The following is a 23,545-nucleotide window of genomic DNA, read 5'->3' as shown; positions in this document are numbered from 1 at the left end:
TTCTTGGAGTTCCCAACTGGAATCTCTTCGGATTTCTTGCACCACTTCATTTGCTAATTCTGAAATTTCAGTGTGCACTTCTGGGACTTTTTGCTGTACCTCTCTGACTACATAATATTTTTATTGTATCATAGCTCTTATTCAACACAGTCATTTCTTTTGGCTAAGTTTTAATTTTCTTGCGAGAACTTGTAGCAATTATTCCTTTTTGGCATTTTTATTATTACTTTCAAGATGTCTTTGCCATCTTCCCAGAAGCCCTCAGAAGAATCCTTTTATAGTAAGAATAATCAAATCCTCCTTTATCTTTATTGCAAAAATGGATCTCATGGTTTTTTTTTTTTTTAAGGTAGATAGGACGGGGCTGGGTCTGGGATTTCATCGGTGCAAGATACTCCTGAGGATTCCTCACCTTCACCCAGGCAGGATGACACTTTCTCTGTAACCTAGAATCTTGAAGAACTCTCTGGGGTCATTGAAAGGTTAAATCTAGGACCATGGAGCCAGTATGTGTCCAGGCACGGCTTGGACTTAGGTCTTCATTGCTCCAAAGATGGTTCTCTATGCACTATGCCAAACTACCACTAAATTGTAAGATTATTCCTGTAATTTAGAATAAATCCTCGTTAGGACAATTTAGTGAAACAAAATTCCAGTAAATAGAATGAATCTTTATAGTTTGAAAGTAATGACTTAAACGACAATTACTTAAATAGTATTTAGGCTATTAAAAGGCTATTCAATAAACTCTAAATCATAAAGGATCAATACTTACTATTATTTTCTTACAGTCCTGCCCTCTGCATAGCTCTGTATAAGTAGAGTATTGGCCATATATAATCCAACTTCCAATAAATACTGCCAGCCAGGAAAAGAAAAGGTATTTCATCCGCATGTATGAAAAGCGAGCCTGTGTATATAAAAGAAGAGGGAACAACACTCATTTATTCAGCAGGGACAGTCGGCTTTAGCTGGGCTACAACATGATTTCCTCTCTACTCTGGAAGGGTTCAGGCAGTCAGTTGGGATACATTCTAGTCTTTCATATGGCGATTCTAGGACAAAGTGCACTTTCAATGACAGCAAACAGAGCTGGGGTTAGGAAAAGGAAGCCCCTCGGCCCCGACAAAGAAAAGGGGACAAAATTCTCTTTGAATCATACAGTCTTTCAAAGACCATCATCAGCCAAAGGTATTATTTATTAAGCATGAACATGAAGCATCAGGCTGGGCTGGGCACCAGGCTAGGTCAGGTATAGAGATACAGTCCTGGCTTTCTAAGCACTTACAAAGGGCTGTTTCAAACAAGGATCTTAGGGGATTTGTGAATAAGGATGATAATACCACTTTTGTAGAAACAGGGACAGGGAATCTGGTTGTGTGCCAAAGGTCTCATGCAGCAGAATCAGAATTAGAAATGGGATCATGTATTCCTATCCCTTCATTACATTTGCCAAGGCTACTTTTTTTTTTATTCAATCATCTAATGCTTGACCTAGATGTGATGTTAGAAACAGTAGAAACATTAAAATTTAAAGCAGGAAGGATAGAGAAAGGAGGGCCAAGGTGAATTCAGAATAAACGGTTCCTTGCACATCAAACTTTGGGAGTCATACAATGAATGGCTTTGCTTCTAGAGATACTCAGCTTGGGGAATTTTGGACCTCTGGGGCCTTTGGCAAACTCACACCAACTGACAGCTGCACAACAGATCACTTGTCAAGGGCCTTGGGCATTGGTTTCCTGCTAGTATCAAGATAAGCATCTCATTTCCTCCAAAAACTCTTTTGCAGCAGTTAAATAACGGGGTCACAATCTTGGCCCTAAAGAAGTACCCCTTCCTTCCATTCTTGCAGAGATTGGGGACGATGGGTGTGCCACCCACAGACTGGGCTGACGTTATTTTGTTCGGCTGGATTGTTTTTAATCTTTCTTTTTTGAATTCTCTGTTATAGGAATGGCTTGCTGGATGGGGAGGAGAGATATATTTAGAAATAAAGGTGAGAGAAAAACAAAATCAATAACAACTTAAAAAATAAACAGGGTTAAGCAAAATGTAAATTAACACAGAGCCCTTTACCATGGTTTAAAGTTGTTTCTAAGGGTGACTTGGGCATGTTGTCACCATGTTTTCTAAAAGTCAGAATGCAAAGGGATGTTAGCTTTTTGGGGTTTTTTGAGGCTGTTATTTTGGCTCTGAGTTATCATATTTCACATGACTCTGGTATATAAGATCTTGAAATAAGAATCATCTTAATTTAAGTTGCCAGAACTAGGAAAGAGACCCTGCTAAGGAATTTTAATCCCCTATACCATCAAAATGGTCTGTACATGTGTCAAATAGTTTGTATAATATATTGAATGCCAAACATACTCTTGCCAAAAAAACTATTTTATGGAAAACTCACACAGGCAAGCACTCTCATGGTAGTCAGAAAAAATGATACAAGGACACTCTCAAGGTCTCTCTTAACTTTGGAATTGATTGTGAGACATAGGACAGCCTGGCACAGTATGGTGTGCCCTCATCAGGGAAGATGCTATGCTCTATGAACAAAGCAGAATTGAAGTAACTCAAATGAAATGCAAAATGCGAAGATTTAGCGAAACCATCCCAAACCTCTGTGGTAGAGCATTCCGAGCTTCGAGCTCCTATTGGTCTGATCAGCCACTGTCGGACACACTGTAACTTGACTCTAACACAGTGATGTCATTTTGGTCCTCTTCGAGAACAAAGGAGACCAACCAACCAACACATGTCTATTTATATGTATGTATGGGTATTTTGCTTTAATGTAGGGGCAAATCAACATAAAAAAATTAAACAGCAAGGAAGAAATTATCTTTCAGATCTATGGATTAGGGAAGAATTCATGACCAAATAACAGACAGAAAAGAACACAGAAGATGAAATGGACAACTTTGATTATGTAAAATTGCAGTTTTTACACAAATAGATCTAATGAAATTAAAATGAGAAAAGAAACAAATAACTGTGCGAAAATCTTTGTAGCAAGTATCTCTGAAAAAAAGATCTCATATGTAAGCTATGTAAGGACCTGGTTCAAATTTATAAGACTAAGAGTCATTCTGCGATAGAGAAATAAACGGTCAAAAGCTGTGAACAGGCAGTTTCCAAAGGGAGAAATCCAAACTCTCAACCAACTGTGTGAAAAAAAAATGCTCCAAATCTCTATTAGAGAAATGCAAATTAAAGAAACTCTGATGTTCCAGTTCACATCTATAAGACTGACAAAGATGACAAAAGAGAAAAATGACAAATGTTGAAGAAGCTTTGGGAAAATGGGCACACCAATGCACCATTAGTGGGGCTGTGAATTGGTCCAGCCATTTTGGATTGCAATTTAGAACTATGGCCCCCAATGTACTAAACTGTGCATACCCTATGTCACAGAAATACCACTACTAAACCTATACCCCAAAGAGACCAAAGAAAGAGGAAAAGGACCCATATGTACAAAAATATTTATGGCCACTTTTTCATAGTAACCCCAAACTAAGTGGATGCCCATGTACTGGGGAATTATTAAATGAATTATGGTATATGGAATGGAGTATTATAGTGCCACAAAATGGAAAGGCACCAGACCCTCTGAAGGATAGAGAGAGAGAAAGGAACAGAAGAGTTAGATGACTTCCTAATCACACAGTAGTCCTAGTATTAGTGGCGTGCTCCTCTACATGACCTTTCTGATCACCATTACCATGAAGCCTCCCTTCTTCTGCTCTAATTAAGTGAATACTCCAGTTAACAGGCACTCCCTGTTGCTTTCCTCATTCTCTAACACCTATGACTTAGAATCACTGTCTGTGAAGGGTAAACTCCCTTTCCTTTTACCTTCCCATACACCCTCATCCCTATCTCGTTCTTATTCCCTCTATCCCTAGCCAGCTCTATTCCTCCCTAATGTCCATTGTTCTTTGCTTGCCCCTTCCACTATGGCTCTTGAAAATTCCACTCAATTGCTATCAAACTCTCTTCATCTTAGATAATTTTCTCTCTCGTCCTTGATTTTCCTGTGCCTATAGAAATCTGGCTTTCTCCGTATGAGACTTCATCCTGGCCACCCTCTCTAGAAGTAGCGGCTCCTTCTCTCATGCCATGAATGAATGAGAAAGCATTTCTTCAGTACTTACAATGTTCCACACGGTGTGCTACACTCTAGCGGTAAAAACGAAAGCGAGACAGTGTCCGCCCTCAAGGAACCCTCATCCTAATTGGGGAGAAGGCGGGACAAGCCTTGCTCAGCTCTGCCACATTCAGGCCCTGCTCTGCCTCCTGAGTTCCACTCTGTCTGTATCATCTTAAACTAGACCCTTGTTGCTACCATTTACCAGCCTCTGGTCACTTTCCCTTCTTTCTTGTGGGATTTGGTTCAGGCTTCTCCACCCCAACCCCTGTATTCATGGTTGTTGTTCAATCATTTCAGTTGTGTCTGACTCTTCATGACCTCATTTGAGATTTTCTTGGCAGAGATCCTGGAGTGGTTTGCCATTTCCTTCCCCAGCTCATTTTACGGGTGAGAAAACTGAGGCAAAGAGGGTTAAGTGACTTGCCTAGGGTCACATAGCTAGTAAGTCTCTGATGCCAGATTTGAGATTGGGAAGATGAGTCTTCCTGACTGCAGGCCTGGCACCTTATCTACTGCCTTGTGTTCTTGCTAGGGGCCCTAAATGTTAATTCTGAAGTCTCTTCAAATGCTCTGGCCTTCCAGTTCATCAGCCTCCTCAACTCCCATGACCTCCATCTTCACTCTATCTCAGCCACCTAAAGAGTTACCATTACTGCAAACCCTACCACTTCCATGATTCTGAATTCTGAAATTCCTTCCTCTGACCATTACGTGCCATCAGTCCATCTCTTCCTCTGCCTTACTCTTCCTAAAACTAGTCTTTGTCCAACATCACTTTATCTCTTGGAAAAAGCTCTGTCTTATTCATTTCCAGTCATCACTACACTTGGTCCCTTCCCTAGAGTGTTCCCCATGTTCCTTATCAGAAAGGGTTAGGGAAGGAGAGGATAGAGAATATTCCTTCAGTTCCCTTTAAGCCAGCAAGTATGTTATCAAATTTTACATCCTTGGACTTGGGCCAGAGACCTATTTCTTTCACTCCTGTCTGGCAGCCAATTCAACCTCTTGGTCACTAGAACAGATGATACTAAAGGCTTGAGCCTATGAAGCTGAGGCTTCCCACTCTACCTGAGATGACCCTATTAAACCACAGGGCTGCTACGAAGCAAAACCCTGGCTGAGCAACCAGCTGGCCTCTCTCTGTCCTGAATAGCTCCTGAACAAATATATTGTTCTCCATTTATTACTCTGAAACTCTCCTCACAGATTTTTCCCCCAATAGTTTACAAAAATCTTTCTAATTTTTCAAAACTGTCAATTTCTTTTTTCTCAGTTTCTCATCTTATAAAAATTAAAAAGAGCTCTTTATCAAGGGCTCTGGGATTATAATATAAATTAGACAACAGCTTCCTGCCCTTTAGAAGACTATAACATAATTAAAATGAGACAAACTAATCAGCATACATATAAAGACTGTCCCCAGACAATAATCTTGTTATATTTTCAAAGTTTGGCAGTTGCTTAGAAGTTGGAAAACATTTTCTCATAAAATTGTGTTATGAGCAATGCTAAAGTAGTGAAAATACTACTTACATGCAATAAAAAATGATAGAAAACCCTACTAAAAACAGAGAATAACAGTGTATAGTATAGAATACAAGGATCCCATGGTCCTCTGAACACTCTCAGGCAATAATAATTACTCACATTTATTTCTACAGATCTCTAAGGTTTGCAAAACATTTCCGTCACAACAACCCTCAGAAGTAAGATATTGTATCATTATCTCCATTTTACAGATGTGGCTCTGGGAGTTCACACAATGTAAGAGTCACAATTCGAATTCAAGTCTCCTGACTTTAAGAATCCACCTTCTTCCTGCTCTGCCAGACCGCTTCTCAATAAAAAGCCTCCATTAGTCCAAACCTCTCCAGTTTCAAAACTCCGAAAGATTTAAATGTAAATGACTCATTATTAGATGCCTTAGATTTCAGGGCTTGAAAGGGTGCTGTGGTGAAGAGGGGTAGAAAAAATCAGGACATGATAATCTGAAGGGAATACTAACGTACATTTCTTAGTGGTATGGTTACATCACGCCTGCCCCTAACTCACCTACCCCACCTGTTGCTTTTTTTAAAATGCATTTTTCACTTGTTCTACCCTTGTTTCCACAGTTCTTCAAATTCTTCCTCTCCAGGCTATCCTACTGACCCATCTCTGTGCCCATGGAAAATTCTTCCTCATGGAAGCTCACTCCATCCCTAGCCTGCGTCTCATGCTGGGAGTTCCCTCCTGCCCCTGGGGCCTCTCCAATTGGCTAGTTCCTCCTAGGCCCTCCAATTTAAGGTGCAGGCCCAACTACCATTTCTTTATTCTTCTCTAGGATGTATTGCTGATTCATCTCCACAGGACTTTCTTTACCATGCTCCTGCCCTTCTCTGTAAAACATTTAGCCAGTGCCCGGTACATAGTAGGTGTTTAATAAGTGCCTATTCTCTTTCCTCTTTCACTTTCCCTGGATGTTGGGATAGGGACTTCTGAGCTTTCTCTAGACTCTAGCTGGACAAGATCCATGGACCAAGTTGTTTGCCTTCCAGATTGGAGCGAAGACATGGAGACACTGGGAAATTATTCACTAACTTTTTAAGTCCTGTTTCCTATCCTGAGACATTGTCCCCAAAGCCTTCGTTTTCCTAGGGCATGGGAAGGCTATAAACATCTGCTATACTCCCTGGGGTTAGCTCTACAGGTATACTTTGGAGATATTCAGGGTTTGTTTCTAGACCAGTGCAATAAAGCAAATATCATAATAAAGTGAATATCATGATAAAGTGAATATTGCAATAAAGTAAATACTTCAATAAAGAGAATATAGCCATAAAGCAAACATTGCAATAAAGTGAGTCACATAAATTTTTTGGTTTCCCAGTGCATATAAAAGTTATGTTTACACTATACTGTAGTATATTAAGTGTGCAATAGCATTATGTCTAAAAAACAATGCACATACCTCAATTAACAATACTTTATTGCTAAAAAATGCTATTATCTGAGACTTCAGTGAGTTATAATCTTTTTGCTGGTGGAGGGGCTTGCCTGGATGTTGATGGCTGCTGACTGATCAGGGTGGAGTTTGCTGAAGGTTGGGGTGGCTGAGGGAATTTCTTAAAATAAGACAACAATGAAGTTTGCCCCATCAATTGACTCTTTCATGTGAACGCTTAGAGGCCACGGTAGGGTTATTAATTGGTCTAAGTCCAATAGTGTTGTGTCTCAGGGAATAAGGAGGCCCCAGGAGAGGGATTGAGAGGAGAAATGGTCAGTGGGTAGAGATGTCAGAACACACACAACATTTATCAATTAGCTTCACTGTCTCATAAGGGCATGGTTCACAGCACCCCAAAACAATTACAATAGTAACATCAAACATCACTGATCACAGATCACCATAACAGATATAATAATGAAAAATTTTGAAATATTGTGAGAATTACCAACATGTGACACAGAGACATGATGAGAGCACATTGTGAGGGATCGTCCGATGTTGGCTACAGGCCACGTGGTGAAGTGGGGTAGGGACAAGATATTAGGAAGTAACCGGAGCTCACGCTCCCGAGGCAGGGGGCTGTGCCACGTAGGAGTTAGGTGGCAGGGAGCAATCTTCCTTTGCTATGTCCCCTCCTTTGGTGCAGCGCTAACCCGAGAAGTCTCCTTCCGGTATCTGGACCTATTACCAATCACTGAAGGCGGACTCAGGAGATAAGGAGATAGTAAAGTATATAAGGGGCAGTAGGAGCTGGGGCCCTCTCTCTTGCTTTCCTGCTTGGTTTGCTGTGATGGTCTCTGAATAAAGTCCAACCTCCCGATCGGCTCGTCTCTATGTTTATCCGGGTAGGCTCCGAAGACTGGTAAGTATGACCCTGGAAGCCTGCTCCTGTTAGGAGGAGAGTGCACGGCGCGGCCGGCACAGCACATACCATGGGAAAATGGCGCTGATAGACTTGCTTGATACAGGGTTACCACAAACCTTCAGTTTGTAAAAAATGCAATATCTATGAAGCACAAGAAAGCCAAGCACCATAAAGCAAGGCATACCTATTTTATCCCAAAGCTTCCTGATTCTTACTTCACTCCTTGATCTGATTTGAATTATGTGCCATGTGTTTATTGTAGCTACTATAGCCTTCAGCCACTGGAGGACAACCAGGAGATGTCCTCAGATGGATAAGTGGACAGCGAGGAGGGTCAGACCAGAAGGAATTCTAGGGGATTGGGTCAACTATGTGGAGACTATGTTGAGGATTCTCAAAATTCTGGGCATAAGGGCCTGCAGCAATTTTTGTCTACTTTTTCTTCATCTGAGGTAAGTGACCCTGAGACCTTTTGAGTTTGGAATATCCAGAGGTCTCACAGAAAATCCCATTGGTGATCAGTGTGTTACCAGAGCACTAGTGGCTGATGGCAAGGGAAGCATCTGCATGAGACGAGAAAGGGAGAGAAAGGGGGGAAGGTGGGGAGAGGAGGGAGGGAAAGGGAAAAGGTGGGAGGGAGAGAGGGAGAGAAGAGGGAAGGGAGGGAGGAGGAGGAAGAGGAAGAGGGAGAGGGAGAGGGAGAGGGAGAGGGAAAGAGAGAGAGAGGCACACCACTGCATAGAAGGTAAAGCCTGGGGCTGAGGCAAGATGCCTAATTAGCAGTATTATACAACTGCTCTATATTCTGATAAAGTTTAACGTATTGGTCTCCCAACTGATTATACCCATAGCTGTAAGTTACTGAATGTTGTTCTAATAATTCTGCTAATGCTCACTGATTCTTACGCTTTGCATTTCTATGTTTACAAATAACCTCCTTGTCCCATATCTGATTCTCACGTACCTTGAGTACCTCTCCTGTTTGCACACAGCTCTTCGTGTCTTGTCTCCCCCATTAGATGGTGAGCTCCTTAAGGGCCAGGACTGTTTTTGCCTTTCTCTGTATCCCCCACACTTAGCACAGTGCCTGGAATATAGTAGCACTTAACAAATGCTTGCTGGCTTGCTGACTTTTACATTCAAACCTTCCACTGCATCGCATAGCAGAGAAACCAGACGTGAGCCATAATTCAAACTATAATTAGCATCATCCCTAGGATTCTGGAGAGGGGGCTTGTTAGTGAGCTAATTAGAGGCAGGTTTCCCTTAGCAATGATAATAAATGATGATGGTCATAAACTGCACTGGCTCTGTCCATTTCATTCATCCATCCATCTATCTAGTTATCTATCTATTTATGCTTATTTGTAAGAAACGTGTTGATTTCCCTTCAGCCTGTTTTGGCACTAGTACAAGCATCTAGGGTAAACCTTAAGCCACTCTCTGGTAGTTCCCAACCCTCTGTGGTCAGAGCAATCACAGCTGAGGACTAGTTTTCAGTAGCAGGTTGAGTGCTCCAGTTAACATGGAACTCCTGAATGGGGCTCCAAGGGCACCTAAATGCCTGCGGATGAATCTGCACAGGCTGAGCAGTCGTGGATTCTGGAGCTAGGGTAGCCTGTCCATCCACCAGAAAACTCCTCTGTCCTCACCTTGCAGTTGCTGCCTGTTCCTCCTTTCCCCTCTCCTCTGGATTCCTGCAGAAGTAAAGATCATGTCTTTCCATGCGTGCTCATGTGAGATGGTACCACGCATATATGCAAGATTTCCTGGGCCAGCTTTAACCACATCAGACCAATGGAGTGAGCTCCCTTATTTTTTCTTGGAATGGCAATGTCTATGTATCAAAATGGGGATTCTAACTTCTATGATATGATCAATGGTTGAGGAGTTAACATAAAAAGCTTCCTTCAAAGACTGATGATCAGCCCTAGGATCTGTAACCCCTAAGAGCAGAGCTCCCAAAAAGCTTCCTGGATCTGGTGAAGAAAGGTATGCGGTGTAAAAGAGTGAAAGATGGACCAGGTGCCCAACAATATGTGTGGCACCAGTGGCAGAAGTAAACTGGTCAGTATGCCTGCACGAGATGGCACTCACATCAGCTGGATTTTCAGTGAAAGCCACGGTACGAGCTCTTAAGGAGTAGTACAGCTCTCCAGCCAGGTGGTACTTGTGTTTTAGAAAGGACAATCTTAGCTCCGTGTAGTGGAGGGTTCCAAAAGAACAGAAGAAAGGTGGAAAAAGAGAACAGAGATGTCAAGGTTGGTTGGGGGTGATAAGGAAGCAATGGGAGTGGACTGGGTGAGGCAGGCGAAGCTGGAGGAGACTTAAGGCAAGAACACAGACTCCATAGGCAGAGCTTGGTCATGGGTGCTAGGGCAAGAAGATGCTCTTTTTCTGTCTTTACCAAGGTTTTCTGAGAAAGAGGTGCATATGAAGTCTGAGTATAGAGTGAAAAGGACCATATGACAGTGGAATTTTAGGGCTAGATGGGACATTTTAAAATCATCCAATTCACCCCTTTCATTTTACAGATTAAAAAACTGAGGTCCAGAGAGGTGGATAAAGTTAACTGGCCAATATCACAGAGTGATTAAGTGGTAGAACTGGAGCTTGAGCCCAGGGGCAATGGTCTTTACACTAAACCATGCTGCCTTATCAGATAAGTGGACAGAGAACGAGACAGACTCATAGGGCAGGCATGAGGGGCATAGCCAGAACAAGACATGGCATGAGGAGAAGAAAACAAATTTAGAAAAGCGAGGGTTCCAGAAAGTCAGAGCTTCATCTCGGCTGCTCCTCCAACTTAGAATGCCCCTCCCCTCTCCTCTGCCTTTCCAAATCCTAGCCATTTTTCAAGGTCCAGTTCAAGCCTCACATGAAGCTTTTGTTTACTCTCTTGGATACCATACATTGTGACAATTCTAGTTAGTTTTGCATTGTCTTCTGTTTCATACCTGTCTTGTCTCTTCAACTAGACTGTCAGCTCCTTGAGGGCAGGAAAAATGTCATAATTGTTGTGGTCCTAACAGCACCTAGCACAGTGCTAGGTACCTAACAAGCATTCAAAACATTTGAAAAATTGACATATGCAGGCAATTGAGTGGATTCCATGGTGCAGGTTGAAGACTCACTAGTTGGGGAACCAAGACTGCATAATTCAATGCCAGAAGCCAGAAGGGTAAATGCTCAGAGCAGAAACTGGGTCACTATCAGGGTCCAGACCAGAGTCCAAACAGGCAAATCAAGAGACACTGGGAAAGGCAGGATGCATGGATTTGATACCTTTAATAAAAAGATGCCTTAATTTGCTGTACTGGAACTTCCCCCCAGCACCTTCATGTTTTTATGCCAGGCCATACCATCCATACAAGTCAGTGCTACTTGCAGGGCTCACCAAATTCACTCGAGCTGAACAACTGCCCCCCCTTCCGTTATCATTACTTGCCTTGACAACAGCCATCTCTAAAACAAGAAACTCACTTTACAGGAAACGCTTTGCCATTCAGTTTGGGAGATGCCAGGATGTAGAGAGGCCACTCTCTTTTATCAGGCTCTTGATGCATGTTCTGATGGTATTTGGGGTTTGGGAGGGGAGAGGTTCCCAAAAAATATTCCCAGTCTGGTCTTACAGAAATATTCACTAAAGGTACCATGAAACTGCTTTTCAAAATTCGTAGTGGACTTCATAGGCTCTTGGAAGATAATACTCTTTCATAGATTCTCCCTCCTACCCATCTAATTTAATAATAGCCTAAGCACTTTTGCTTTTATAGGACTCTTGAGCAGTTATATTTCCATTTCCCCTGATATATTTTTGCTTGAGCAAACGTATTTCCACATTAGCCATGTCTCCCACCCCCCTCAGCCCCTGAAGCAAGGAAAAAAAAGAAATGAAGAAAAAACATGCTTCAATCTGCACTTGGAGACTATCTGCTCTCCATCTAGATGTGGATAGTATTTTACATTATGAGTCCTTTGGAGTTGTATTGGTCAGTTACTAAGTCTTTCACAGATTATCTTTACAATATTGCTGCTACTATATAGATTGTTCTTCTGATTCTGCTCACTTCACTTTGCATCAGTCCATATAACTTTTCTTAGGTTCTTCTGAAACCATCCTCTTCATCATTTCTCATAGCACAATAGTATTCCATCACATTCATGTACCACAACTTGTTTGCCATTCCCCAATTGATGAGCATCTCCTCAGTTTCTAACTCTTTGCCACCACAAAAAGAGCTACTATGATATTTTTGCACATATAGGTCCTTCCCCCCCCCTTTTTTTTATCTCTTTGTGATAAAGACCTAGTAGCGGTATTGATGAGTCAAAGGGTATGCATAATTTTATAGCCCTTAGGGCATAGTTCCAAATTGTTCACCAGAATGGTTAGAAGGGTTCACAGCTCCACTAACTGTGCATTAGTGTCCCTGTTTTCCCACACCTTCTCCAGTATTTGTCATTTGCCTTTTTTGTCATGTTAGCCAATCTGATGGGTATAATATGGTACCTCACAGTTGTTTTAATTGGCATTTCTCTAATTATTAGTGATTTAGAGTATTTTTATATGATTATTGATAGCTTTGATTTCTTCCTCTGAAAACTGCCTATTCATATCCTTTGACCATTTATCAACTGGGGAATGGTTCCTATTTTTATAAATTTGGCTCAGTTCTTTATATATTTGAAAAATGAGACCCTTATCAGAGAAGCACACTATAAATCTCCCCCCTCCCCAGCTTCCTCCTTTTCTTCTCATTTTGGCTATCTTGGTTTTGTTTGTGCGAAAACCTTTTAATTTTATGTAATCAAAATCATCCATTTTAGCTCTCATTCCCCTGATATATTTTTAAAGTAAAAATATTCTGTGAATTTTCTAACTGGCTACCACACCCACTGAATGTTTGTCATGATACATGAATGACAAAAATCTTGGAGAGAAAATTTAGTGGATTTCCCTGTAGGTCACTGTATAACTGTCAGAAGCATATAGAAGTGAAACAAATTTTTATTACAGTATGTTGTAGAATATTATAGGGCTGGGACAATGGGTCTTATTACAAGGACGTGGGGTATTCAAATGTTAACCATCATCAATATTGTGTTAGGATCTTATGCCCTGACAGTGCTCAAGCTTGGGATAGCCCCATCTGCCTTTTCTATGTCTCTCACTGCTGAACATTGCCCAAACCATTACAAATTCATATTATGTAATCTCAACTGCACACTCACTGCCACATGGCAAAACTTTTATTCCTTCCTGACTGACATTCTGTCATGTTTCCTACTACAGCTGTTACAAAACTGTTCTTAAGTCTTTATGTCACCTGGAGTCTTGGCAGATCAGACAATTGGTCAGTAAGGATTTATTAAGCGCTACTATGTGGCAGGTACTGTGCTAAGGGCCAGAGATACAAAGAAAGGCAAAAGACAGAGCCTGCCCTCGAGGAGCTTACAATCTAATGCGAACAACTATGTACAAATACGCTCTAAATAGGTTAAATAGGAAATAATCAGCAGAGAGAAGGCACTAGAATTAAGGAGGGTTGGGAAAGGCTGCCAGTAGATGGGATTTTAGGTGGGACTTGAAGGAAGCCAGGGGGCAGAGATGAGGAGGGGGAGCAGTCTAAGCATGGGAGGTAGCCAGCGAAAATGTCTAGAGTTGACAGATGGAGTATCTTGCTTGAGGAACAACATTTCATAAAAGTCTGTTGAATCAAACGTCCTGAAAAACATTAAATATCACATGCTAATTTGCTTTTTGTTTCCATATTAAGATTTAGTCCAATCTTAGAAACACCTGGAAGATGACAGCTTTTGCTTTTCTTTTTATGCTCATAGTTGATCAAAGTTCCTGGAACATAGTAGGCACTTAATAAATGCTTGTTGACTTGAAGCACATCAAAGATAAACACTTTATGCTGACTGATTGGAAAATGCACCTCTGCAAAGAAATTTGGCTCTAAGGATGCTGCATTGTAAGGAAGACTGAATTTGCCTGAGAACTAATTCAGACAAATGGAACCAGGGCAGAGGATGTGGCTGTGACCATGAGCACTTGTTTTGTAAGTCCTTGAAAAGATTAGCAGCTGAGCTGAGCTCTGAGAGCACACTAGTCTATTCCTCAGGTAAGCTGCATCCCCAGGGTCATAGTAGGGGTTGGCTACGTGGCCTACTAGATAGACACTGGGCCTGGAGTCAGGAAGACCTGAATTCAAATCCTGCCTCAGAGACTTACTAGTAGCAAGACCTGGGCAGGTCATTTCACCTCTGTGTCTCAATTTCCTCATCTGCAAAATGGGGACAATAATAGCACCTACCTCACAGGGTTATTGTGAGGATCAAATAAGTTAACGTATGTAAAGTCCTAAATAAACACTAGCTATTATTATCAAAATACAATTTTTGCCTACTAGCATTATTTTTCTTTTGTGACTATTGCCCAAATAACTATAATGGGCTCTTTTACATTGCATTCTCTGGTTAGGGATGAGAATTTCTGCTTTTGCTTTTGGTTCTTACTGTTTCTGATCTCTCTTTGTCTGCCTTTGTCTCTGTCTCTCCCTTTTATCTATGCTTTATATAAGACTAATGACTGTCAGCACTGGTAGCTATATTCATTGTTTTGTTGTTCAGGCATGTCTGACTGTTTCTGATCCCATTTGGGGTTTTCTTGGCAAAAGTACTGAAAGAAATCATTATTTTGCTATTACATTAACAACCAATTATTAAATTAGGATTATGTTTCTATTTTCCTTTATTTCTTCATTCAGAGACCAGTCCCTGTAGGTCAGTCAGCTAGTCTCCATAGGACAAGGCTGATAGAGGAGATTGGCCTGATTCAAGGGGTAGGAACTCCTCTATCTTGGACAAGATCCCACCCAACTAGGAGACCTTACTTCTGTGTAGAGTGTAAACAGAGTCTAATCTAGGTGAATTCTTGCTCTTAGGGAAGAAGCCCATGTACTTGCACCTCTCCCATGGAGTTTAGGGTAACTCAGCTCTCGAAGGAGAAAATCAACCAAAGTGGTTTAGGTAGAGGTGGATTCCTTTGTCCAGATTGTTGAAGGCTGCTGAATCTCATGATCAAGCCACATTCTCAGCAGGGGGGGCTGAAGACATCAAGACCGCCTCCTCATTAAAATGTCTCATTAAAATGAATCAGTGTTTTTATTTGTAAGGGGCTTCCCCTTTTCTAAAAGTATATTAAGACTTTCAGCCTCTCCATGGTTTTGTCTTTGGTTACTGAGAGAAACCACTGACCATATTGATTATTAGCTAGCTTAATTAATAATTTGATTATTAATTACCCAGAGATTCTATTTCTCAGGTTTTCATTCATCCCAATATTGGAGTGCTTTGCCATTTCCTTCTCCAGATCATTTTACAGATGAGGAAACTGAGGCAAACAGGGTTAAGTGACTTGCCCAAAGTTACATAGCCAATAAAGGTCTAAGGCTGGATTTGAACTCAGGTCTTCCTGACTCCAGGCCTGCACTCTAACCACTGCACCATCTAGCTATATTACTTTGTTTCAAATTATGTTCCTAAAAGAAGTACGTGAAGAAAAGATAAGTTATGTACCATGGCTGGCCAAAGAATACAATAAAAATTGCCTCAACAAGTGGAAAGTATCAAATTTATAAAGCATTACCGCTTTAATGTAAAGATTTTATATACAAAATTAGGAAAACTCACTCTAACCCCTAATAAACAGAAGAACCAACAGACTAAGTGATTAGTAATATCTGTGTATGAAAATATTACATATTATATCACTAAAAATCACTAGAGACAGAAAAAAGGGAAACAATGAAGCAGGGATCTCATTTATTCCTCTGTTACTAATTAAGTGAAAAGCTATTTGATGTTATAATTTTATAGGAAATTATTTCAATTTGGCTCAATAAAAATGTGTTAAGTACCCCTTAGGTACAGAGCACTGTGCTAGGTCCTACGGGAGGTATAAATGATATTTGATCCCTGGCCAAAGGAGTTTTTGATCTCTGTAGTTCACAGCGCTGAGGGACTGGTAGGGGTGGGGGGAGAAGAAGAAAAACAAAGGGTACACCAAAACACATGCATAACAGGCAACTTGATGGCCAGCAACGTGAAGCTTGAAGCGAGCTTTCTCCAACTCTGAATTTCTTAGAATCCCTAATATTCTTCAAAGCTATGCTCCAACCTCCTCCAACCTACCTCTTGTTTGTGCCTCCCTGCCTAAAAAAAATTAACACTGTATTTATTTTGTACAGCCCAGCTAAGTGTTACAGTAGATAGAGTACCTGGGCTTGGAGTCAGAAAGACTCATCTTCCTGAATTCAAATCCAGGCTCAGCCACTTATTAGCTGTGTGACCCTGGGCAAGTCACTTAAACTTGTGTGCCTCTCAGTTCCTCATCTGTAAAACGAGCTGGAGAAGGAAATGGAAAACCACTCCAGTATCTCTGCCAAGAAAACCCCAAGTAGGATCATGAAGAGTCAGACACGACTGAAATGACTGAACAACAAAATAATAATATGCTTAATAATAATATACGTAGACTATTATTACACATAATTACAATAACTCAATTTTATACACCTTGTTGATAGCAATGTCCTTCCCCAGTACAGGTAGGGAGGTGGAGTTGGGATAAATTCTGAGTGTTTTAATAGCTACAAGTTTGATATGAGTCAGCAGTATGATGGGTATGAGTAAGTAGTGTTAATGTAACCTTAGGTAGCACTGAGGGAGGCAGAGTTCAGAGTGAAGGAGCCTGACTATGTAGGCTGCTCTCTGCCCTGGTAAGATCACAGCCAAAGAACCATGTTCAGTTCTAGGTGTTACAAATAACGATGGATGTGAATAAGTGGGAGAGCACCCACTAAGAGGCGGTTACCTAGTCTGGTAAAGATCCTGGAGGTCATGCCAAGTGGAGGTGAGTTTAAGGGCTGGGGATACAGTTAGTCCGGAGAAAAGAAGGCTGGAGTAGGTGCATGAGAGGGCAGGGAGGTGTCTCCTAGAATGTGAAGGTGCTCTCATCTGGAAGAGAGATCAGACTCGCTCTACTTGGGCTCAGCAGGTGAACCAGGAAGGATGGATGGATGGCAGTAACAAAGAGGCAGAATTAGACTTGGCACAATGAAAAAATTCTTCACAATGAGAGCTAGTCCTGAATGAAAAGTGCTGCCTCTGGGGAAAGCAGCAGAAACACACATGACCCCCAAGCAGAATACAAGGTTACTGACTGAAGAAAGCTTTTTTTCCTTATAAAAAATAATTGGACCTTCCTGACTTTTAAAATATAGAAATAGCAGATTTTTTAAAAAAGAAAAATGTCTTGAAACTAGTGAAAAATGGGGATTTCAAAATGTCTTATGATCCCCCAATTTTTCAATAGTGAAAAAATTTTCACAACTCCTTTTCATTTCTCGAAGTTCATCCATGTTTTTCCAACTAGTGAGTCGTGGATTTCTTCCAGGATTTAGCCACTTTGTAGGATGACTGCATTCCTAATTAGGAGAAGAGCCTGCACCATGGTCTAAAACTGAAGAGTTAGTCTGCTTTTGGGGGGAAGTGAGATGAGGTCGCCTCTGTTCTTTGGGGAACCTGTAACAAGGAGACCAGGGGTGAACTATTTTCATACTTGCCTGAGTTAGGGTTTGTAATTTTTTTGGTTCAGCTCAGAAGCCAAAAAGATGTAAGAAGTTTGGGAGATGATTTGAATAGATGACTATTGTAGGCTGATAGTTATATACAACAGAAATTAAACATTTAAAAAGTGACAAATTAACTTAAAAAACCCAAACTTTTATGTACAGGGATGTTCTAGAAGTGGCAGTGAAGATATTTTTAGCTGCAAAAAGGCTTAGCCTTGGAGAAATGAACCCCAACACTACCTGGGAATTGAATGCAATAATAGAATAATGGAATTTCAAAACTGGGACCAGTTGAGGTTATCTGGTCAAATCCCTACCCAAAGACGATGGGGAGCACTGAGGGCAGATTTCCATTATAGATATCTTGGTGTGAATTTCAGCTTATAAATTCTGAAAAAAAAAAAAAATCAAGATTTTCCTTTTTTGTTTGTCCAAGAATTTTTCATTTGGTTTTTGTAACAGTGCAAATATACAAAATGAACTCAGAAACAAGCAAAAAAAAGTAATAATTTGTATGAATACTTTTAAAAAAATCAGATGTACCCAGTTGCACAAATCTTAGCAAGAAAATGAATTTTTATTTGCCATTCGAATTTTAAAAAGTTAATAATTCACCATTTTCTGGAGGGCTTTGGAACACAGTACTAGAGTGACACGAAATTCTGGAGGTCTTGAGGAAGCAGGCCTGAAGGCCACTCATCCATACTTGAGTCCAAAAGAGCTAGTACCCTTTCTAGGAATGTGGTGTCCAGTTCCCCTCCACAATTCACGTAGCCCCACTCCTTTAGAAAGGTGCCATGTTTTAAAAATTAAGCAGCTTTTTAGAAAGGCCTGAAAGCATATTCAGAATTAGTAAAATCACATTTCCCAGAGATTACAAATTATAAAAGCCAGATGGCCATCTCTGATTTGGGTATTTTTAAGGCAGGTGCTAATAGAAAATGTCCTGCCCATCTCTCTCACACGTTTCAAAGAGGACAAGAAAAGCTCTTTATGGAAAGGTTTCAGATGACTGAGATGAAGAAAATGGCTGCCATTTACTGTTAATACTGATTTTTACCCAGAAGAAAATAAGTTGACTCCTGAGAGTATTATTCTAAGACTTTTTTTTTACATCAGCAAACTGCACTTCTGTGAAAATCATGGGAGACATGGTGCACTGAATAGCTTCCCTATCAAAATACCAACACCACCTATCAAATCATTGGCTTCATTCTGCTATTGGGAGAACAGCTGAAATAGAATTACTTAAAATTCCTCATGGAAAGATGAATACTGAATGGAATCACTTTTGCTGCTTAAGTGATGAAGTGAAAGTAGGTGCTAGTGTTTTAAATATGACCCACACATCTGGAAGCTTTGGATGCCAATGCATTTTAAAAATATTAAACCTCAGCAACTTAACACGAGAATACACTATGACCTGAGAGGATTTATACCAGGAATGTAGGGCCAGTTCAATATTAGGAAAACTATCAGCATAATTAACCATATCAACAACAAAACTTACAAAAACCATATGATTATCTCAATAGATGCAGAAAAAGCTTTTGACAAAATGTAACACCCATTCCTATTAAAAACACTAGAGAGCAGAGGAATAAATGGAACCTTCCTTAAAATGATAAATAGCATCTACCTAAAACCATCAGCAAGCATTATATGTAATGGGGATAAGGTGGAAGCATTTCCAGTAAGATTGGGGGTGAAACAAGGATGTCCATTATCACCACTGTTATTCAATATCGTACTGGAAACGTTAGCTTTAGCAATAAGAGAAGAAAAAGAAATTGAAAAAATTAGACTAGGCAAAAAAGAAACAAAACTATCACTCTTTGCAGATGACATGATGATATACTTAGAGAATCTTAAAGAATCAAGTAAAAAACTAATTGAAATAATAAATAACTTTAGCAAAGTTGCAGGATATAAAATAAACCCACACAAATCATTGGCATTTCTATGTATCACTGACAAAGCCTAACAGCAAGAGATAGAAAGAGAAATTCCATTTAAAGTTACTATAAGACATTATAAAATATTTGAGAGTCTACCTGCCAAAACAAACCCAGGAACTCTATGAACACAATTACAAAACACTTTTCACACAAATAAAGTCAGATCTAAATAACTGGAAAAACATCAGTTGCTCATGGGTAGGTCAAGCTAATATAATAAAAATGATAATTCTACCTAAATTAATTATTCAGTGCCATACCAATCAAACTACCAAAAATTATTTTATAGAGGTAGAAAAGATAATAACAAAATTCATCTGGTAGAACAGAAGGTCCACAATATCAACGGAATTAGTGAAAAGAAATGCAAGGGAAAGTTGCCTAGACATAACCAGATCTTAAATTGAATTATAAAGCAGCAATCATCAAAACTACTTGGTCCTGGCCAAGAAACAGAGCGGTAGATCGATGGAATAGGTTAGGCACACAAGACACAATAGTCAATGACTATAGTAATCTACTGTTTGATAAATCCAAAGACTCCAGCTTCTGGGATAAGAACTCACTGTTTGACAAAAACTGCTGGGAAAACTAGAAAATAGTATTGCAAGAAACTAGGCATAGACCAACATCTTACACTGTATACCAAAATAAAGTTAAAATGGGTACAAGATTTAGATATAAAGGCTGATACTATAAATAAACTGGGAGAGCAAGGAATAGATTTATGTCAGATTTATGGAGAACAGAAGAATTTATGACCAAACAAGAGACAGAGAACATTATGAAATGAAAAATGGGTAATTTTGATTACATTAAATTGAAAAGTTTTTGCACAAACAAAACCAATGCAACTAAGACTAGGAGGGAAGCAGAAAACTGGGAAAGAATTTTACAACCAGGGTCTCTGATAAAGGCCTCATTTTTAAAATATATAGAGAACTGAGTCAAATTGATAAGAATACAAGTCATTCCCCAATTGATAAATGGTCAAAGGATATGAACAGGCAGTTTTCAGATGAAGAAATTAAAGCCATCTACAGTCATATGAAAAAATGCTCTAAATCTATTGATCAGAGACATGCAAATCAAAACAGCTCTGAGGTACCACATCACACCTATCAGATTGGCCAATATGACAAAACAGGAAAATAATAAATGCTGGAGATGTGGGAAAATTGGAACGCTAATGCATTGTTGGTGGAGTTGTGAACTGATCCAACCATTTTGGAGAGCAATTTGGAACTATACCCAAAGAGCTATAAAAATGTGCATACCCTTTGACCCAGCAATATCACTTCTAGGTCTGTATCCCAAAGAAATCATACAAATGGGAAAAGGACCCACATGTACAAAAATATTTATAGCAGCTATTTTTGTGGTGGCAAAGAATTGAAAATTGAGGGGATACCCATCTGTTGGGGAATGGCTGAACAAGTTGTGGTATATGAATGTAGTGGAATACTACTGTGCTATAAGAAATGGTGATGCTGAGTAAAGTAAGCAGAACCAGGAGAACATTATACACAGTAACATCCACAATGTGCGATGACTAACTTTGACAGACTTATCTCCTTTTAGCAATGCAAGGATCTAAGACAACTCGAAAGAACTAATGATGGAAAATTCTGTCCACATCCAGAAAAAGATCTATGGAGTCTGAATGTAGATTTAAGCACATTATTTGATCTCTTTTTTTCCTTTTTTTTTTGTTTGTTTGTTTCTTCTTTCTTGTGGTTTCTCCCATTGGTTCTAATTCTTCTTTACAACATGACTAATGTGAAAACAGATTCAATATAAATGTATATGTAGAGCCTATATCAGACTACACGCTGTCTTGGGGTGGAGGGAGGGGAGAGATGGGGAGAAAATTTGGAACTCAAAATCTCATGGAAGTGAATGTTGAAAACTAAAAATAAATTAATTAACTAAAAATATATTAAACCTCCTCAATGGGTGGGGGAGGGACTAGAGAGAGGGAAAGAATTTAGAACTAAAAATAAAAATTTAAATATACATATACTTGTTTATGTATGTATGTATATACATATGTATACACACATATTTATTCAAAGACTTAGCTGATCTGGCAGCATCTTCAACATTCAGATTCTCTTCTACTATATGTAAACTTCTAGATTCTAACTTTTAAAATATAGAGCACAATGAAGCCTCCCCATCTCACCCAGGTTGGGAGTACAGGGGCTATGCATGGGCCCAAACCCACTCCTGAGGGGCATGGGAGCTTTGATCTGCTTCATTTCCTACCTGGGTCAGTTAATCCCTCTTTAGGTTAGCTGAGTGTTCCTCTGTTCCCCAGGGCACATCATATTGATGCTGAACTTTGTGGGGACACCTGACTGACTTAGCCCACTGCAGTTCAGAACTCCTGAGCTTATAAGATCCTACCAGTCTCAGCTTTTCTGATAGCTGGGGATTACAGGTACATGCTACCGTGCCTAGTTTCTCAATATCTAGAATCTAGTAGCTAAAAGGAACATTATAAGATCATTGAATCCAAGCCATTGTTTTATAGGAAAGGAAAAGAAGTCATTTAACTGCTACAGTAGAAAGAGTACTTTGGGCTAAGGAGTTAGGAGACCTAGATTTTAGGCTAGATCTAAATAGCTGTGTGACCATAGGCAAATCACTCCTTGGTTCTCATTTTCTTCATATGTAAAAGTAAGGGACTTAGGCTTATTCCACTTTCTTCCATATCTAAAACTCCTTCATTTCATCTAGTCTTTTTTCAACTCTCAGATACTACAGTGATAGAGCCTAGTGATCTCATTGGCCTAGGGAGCTTCCATGGAGGACCTTCCTCTACCACTCAATGCAGGGTAGCACCTTCCCTGCAGTTTAAATCTTAGAGAGTTGTCTAGGGGAATTGAGAGGGGAAGTGAGTTGCCAGGATCATACAGCCAGGCTGTGTCATTGGCACTATCTGGTTCTCAGTTTTCCTTACTCTACACTCAGCTATTTACTATCTTTCAGAATTCTATGATTATGACTAAAAAAAAATTCTTCTGATGCTTGGTCAATGTTTTCGGTTATCTTCTAACTCTTAAGTCAATGATAAAACGAAAGAGAGAGAAAAAGAGATTTTATTCTTCGAATGATAATCCATGCCCATTAAAGCCCCAAGTATTTCCTTTGAGATTTGTCATTGTAGATATACTCTCACTTGAGATCTGAAGAATATAATTTTAATACCATCAGTCATGGGACTCCACATTGTCACTATACCCTAACTGGAGGGTGGGCCATGTGCTCCAAACCTTCCACTTAAGGAGGGCACTCAGCTCAGATTTCTACTCATTTCTCACCTGGCTACACTTTTCTGGAACTCCTCCCCTCGCCCCCCCTTTCTCCTCTTCCTTTTGTGCATTGTCCTCTATCTTCCCCCATAGATTATAAGCTCCATGAGGGCAGGGACTGTCTTTCTTTTTTCTTATTTGTATACCCAACACTTAGCACAGTGCCTGGTACATAAGTGTTTATTGATTGACTATTAACTAATACAAAAGGTTAACTCTATTTCTTCAGTACACTTGAAATCGGATTTTAAATTGAAATCCATATTCTGATAGCTGGGTGGTTCAGTGGATAGCACTGGTTTGGGAGTCAGAAGGCTCTGAGTTTGAATCCTTCCTCACATTCTTACTAGCTGTGTGTCACTTAGTCACTTAGCCCCAGTTTCCTCATCTACAAAATGGGGATGATAATAACTCCTTGATCACAGTGGTGGTATGAAGATCACATGTGAACATGCCTGTGCACATGGTGCTTTATGAAACTTAAATTCTATATAATGTTAGGTATTACTATTATCCTTCAATAGGCATGAAATATATAACGCAATATAATATTATATGTATTATAAATAATATAACATCCTTCAATAGGATCCTTTTTTGGTTAAATAAAATATTGATA

The 23,545-nt window shown here is 39.9% G+C and overlaps 1 protein-coding gene across 1 annotated transcript in view; it reads right to left on the bottom strand.

The window, feature by feature from the left end:
- Positions 1 to 23,545, bottom strand: part of DIPK1A (divergent protein kinase domain 1A) — a 115,716-nt gene that overhangs the window by 33,698 nt on the left and 58,473 nt on the right. Inside the window, exon 2 of the mRNA XM_027838115.1 lies at positions 776 to 910. Within this exon, the coding sequence (XP_027693916.1) occupies positions 776 to 910 (135 nt within the window). The remainder of the gene's footprint in view (positions 1 to 775; positions 911 to 23,545) is intronic.

This window comes from Vombatus ursinus, unplaced genomic scaffold (assembly GCF_900497805.2).
Source record: "Vombatus ursinus unplaced genomic scaffold, bare-nosed wombat genome assembly UNPS02014825.1, whole genome shotgun sequence".
NCBI lineage: Eukaryota > Metazoa > Chordata > Mammalia > Diprotodontia > Vombatidae > Vombatus > Vombatus ursinus.
The sequence above is the reverse complement of the archived record's forward strand: the minus strand, read 5'-3'. Positions and strand labels throughout refer to the sequence as shown.